The sequence below is a fragment of the Pteropus vampyrus genome, unplaced genomic scaffold (assembly GCF_000151845.1).
Source record: "Pteropus vampyrus isolate Shadow unplaced genomic scaffold, Pvam_2.0 Scaffold361, whole genome shotgun sequence".
Taxonomy (NCBI): Eukaryota; Metazoa; Chordata; class Mammalia; order Chiroptera; family Pteropodidae; genus Pteropus; species Pteropus vampyrus.
This window is the reverse complement of record NW_011889142.1, coordinates 174,993-178,695: the sequence shown is the minus strand read 5'-3', so window position 1 is coordinate 178,695 and position 3,703 is coordinate 174,993. Positions and strand designations below refer to the sequence as shown.

The 3,703-nt window shown below is 43.3% G+C and overlaps 1 protein-coding gene across 2 annotated transcripts in view; it reads left to right on the top strand.

The window, feature by feature from the left end:
* UPRT (uracil phosphoribosyltransferase homolog) overlaps positions 1 to 3,703 on the top strand; it is a 25,836-nt gene that overhangs the window by 18,601 nt on the left and 3,532 nt on the right. For both annotated transcript variants that reach the window (XM_023522897.1, XM_011379499.2), the window contains exons 5-6: positions 1,570 to 1,731; positions 2,354 to 2,452. In XM_023522897.1, coding sequence (XP_023378665.1) covers positions 1,570 to 1,731; positions 2,354 to 2,452 — 261 coding nt within the window. The remainder of the gene's footprint in view (positions 1 to 1,569; positions 1,732 to 2,353; positions 2,453 to 3,703) is intronic.

The window sequence follows — 3,703 nt, the reverse complement described above, 5'->3', positions numbered from 1 at the left end:
GTCTGTGTTGTCTGTCCTCATGGTGCCTCGAAATCATGGCCTGTGTGTTGCTGAGTTTGGCTGATTTCGACCACAGAGCATCTTTCCTAGCGCCTGTCCCCATGGGCAAGCCAGCGTTCAAAGAGATTCAGGGGACAGTGGGGGGATAGGAGGATGCAGAGGTGCCGTCTTGTGGAGAGTAGAGCAGCTCGAAGACCGATGGACTGTGGCACAAATTCAGACCTGCAGTACTGTGAATGCGTGGCTGGAGAAAATATTTGTTCTTGGTTTTTGTTTTTTGTTTTTTTTTGTTTTTTGTTTTCGTTTTGTTTTGTTTTGGTTTTGGTTTTTTTGTGTGCGGAACAGTCCTGCCCTCTCAGGAACTGGACCGAATGGCTTGTTCAATTTTTTTAGTTGTGATCATGTCGGCAAAAGCACTCGCCGTCATTTCCAATTACTGGTCTTATAAATGCTGGATTTGTGTTTCAGTGCAACCGATTACCCTTCCTAACCAACCTCTGTTCAGCAAAATCACGGGGCTGTAATTAGAACCCATACCTGTTACGTGGGGATGATTATTTCCATCTAGCAACTTTATGGATTAATTCTTTTTTTGCACAGGATCCAAGGTACAGTGGAAGCCCCGCTCGCTTGCGCTGGAAACGGATGATTTTTTATAACATATAAGCATTCCCTTTTTTCCTCTGACTATGAAGTTTGTGAACAATTGAATAGGTCAAGTGAAACAGGAGCTTTAAGCGCCCTTCGTATTAGACTAGCTCTTAAACAACGATAGGATTTTTAGGACAATATTGTTCAACCTTTTAAAGCTGATGACGGCCACGTACATAGGCTTCTAAGGCACAGTTTCTTCTGTTCCAGTCCAGTTCCTGCCCTAAATAAACAATTTAAAGAAAACTATTAAGTAAATAATCGTACAAGTAGAATTCTGATGTGGCCTAAAATCTGGAAGGTGGTATGAGGATGGCTGACTTTTGGCCAACACTTCCTTCAAAGAATTCACACTCAAAAGTAGTTCCGTGTTCAGAAACCGGGGTCGGGGGTGGTGCTGTTGGCCGTGGTCCTCTGAGGGGAGAGGGAACAATATGGTATTTTTTCACTATTTGCCCGTGAAACCTCTGCCACCGAAGCCACGCTGGGGCTAAGCGACGTCTCCTGATGCCGCCCGGATCTGAAAGGAGGTCCTTCGGTCTGTAGCCCCCGTTCTTCCATGACCCTGTATATTTTTTTCAGATAAAAGTAACAGGTTTAGTCGGTTTAAAGGCTCTCTTAAAATAATGCGAGGAAAAGCTCAGCTTAACAAAACACTTTATTTCCTGTAATTATGGCAGCATGACAGCTCCAGAGTCGCAAGCCAGCAATGTAACTAGCTTACCCTACAGTTGCGTTGACCAGCCCGTAACCTAGTTTCGTTGACCTGCATTGAGTAGGAAATATGAACATTTCAAAAGGAAACCTGTTTGCGTAAGAATTGCTTCCATCTTGACGATGCCCTTCGGCCTGTTCTTGGACTTTCTTTCACTCGATCGCCCCCTCACCCTTTTCGCCTTTTTTATTTCCTTCTTCAAGGTGAGGCGATGGAGCAGGGTTTACGGGATTGCTGTCGATCCATACGGATTGGGAAGATCCTGATTCAGAGCGACGAGGAGACACAACGAGCAAAAGTATATTATGCCAAGTTCCCTCCAGACATTTACAGGAGAAAAGTCCTTCTGATGTACCCCATTCTCAGTGAGTGGCTTGAGCGAAGGCAAAAACTGTTTCCAAATGTGTTTTTTTGTCAGTTAGATTTGGAGTCGCCCTGGGCACTTCACTGGAGAGTCTCACTTTGTAATAACAGAGTGTACATTAGCCCAACTCCATCAGCGCCAGAGCGCCTCTTTCTGAAAACGAACACGTAGAAGCGAAGGATCTAATGAGGCGAAACATGTAAAACTGAAAATATATTGAAATATATCCCCTTTCTGCCCAATGAGTTACGGCCTGATTTTCTCAAGGATTTGTCCCCTCTGCAGATGATACGTTTTCTCTTCTTCTGTTCTGTGCCCAAAGCTTAGTCAGATCTCACACATGGCATGATCTCCTAGGGTTGGGGGTGGAGGCCGTGTGTTAAATTTGACATCTCAAGTACTGGATGAATTTAGGGCTTGTGCATTAGAAAACTGAAAAGCGTATGTGTCGTGTTCATTGTTGAAAATAACGTCCTCGGTAAAGAACAGGTGCCTTCGAATGAAGCTTTCCCTAGTGGCATCTTATGTCAGACTACTACACTGCCTTTACTTCAAGAAAGGTCAAACACATTTTGAGACAAATGTTAAAGTCGGCGATGCATTTGGTTGTCGTTTGATTTTAGGCACTGGAAATACTGTAATTGAAGCCGTAAAGGTCCTTCTAGAACATGGAGTCCAGCCCAGTGTTATCATCCTGCTCAGCCTGTTCTCCACACCTCACGGTAAGTTCAGCGCAAGGCGGTAACAGGGGCCCCGGACGGTCACTGGGTGGGTAAGTGTGCATCTGTCCAGCCTCTTCTCCTGATGAAGTTTATTTGCATCCACAGTAAATCCGAATCTAGTTTTAGTGGTTATTATGTGCGTTTGTCATTCTAAGCTTACTGACAATATTTCACACCGTTCCGATGTTGTCCAGATACAAATAGGACAGTCTGAACTAACCTCAACGAAGGGGATCGCGCTCGTTTTCCTGGTGGCCCTGTTTGGGTAGAGCCTGCGAATAGCCGAGAGGTCCCTCTGCTCCCAAGGGCGAGGTTCTAGCTAGCCCCCGTGGTCTTACTGAAGTCAGCTTCACAGTGTGTAGCAAAGAGCTCAAGTGTTTTAAGCTAGACTTCTGCTCAAAGGGTCTGTGATAGAACCGTGTGTTTCACTTCCTGAGGGAGGTGAGCCTCATTTAAGACCCTTCTTTCTTGCCATACAATCTAGGACAATTGCAAGAATATCCTAGTAATCATAGATGCACATAGAAATTTAGCTTTTAGGCTTTTCATTTACATTTAGTGTAAGAAAAAATTTGAAAGTATGTAAATGACTTACCATAATGAAATGGTTGTTTCAGATATATATTCAAAGGATGTAACGTTATGTAACTTAAATCATTTTTAAAAATATTTAATGACATCAAAAAAACTATGTGGTAAATATAAAAGAGCAGGATAAAAAAATAAGAGTATTAGAGTAGTGTTGAGTGTCATCAGCAGGTTCAGAGATAGCTTATACAAGTTGTGACTGTTATAACCACCGAAATCAGACTTGGACTTAGGGAACCTAATAAATCTGCCCCAGCACGAGAGACTAGACGGACGCACAGTATCGTTTCAATTTCATCTTAAAATACACAATAGTGGTTATCTTAGGATGGTTGGATTCTAAGTGATTTGTTTTGTTTTTAAGCTTTTTGATGTGTTTCAAATGTTCTACAATGAATGTGCATTCGTTTCATGATTGAAAAGAAAGAAATATGTGGCTCCCAGTTAGGACACGCTCTCATTTCCAAAGGCCCCAAGCCTCAGCCAGCCCTGAAGAGGCTACAGTGTGTCCAGCTGGGGAGGGCTGCGTTCAGTGGGCCGTTGGTTATTTTCCTGTTTCGTAATTTTAAAAAATTACCTGTGGGTCAGATGTCACTGGCGACAAAGGGTGATTTGCTTGGTCATCCACTTAAATATTACAGGTGGCATTGTAAACATTGAGAT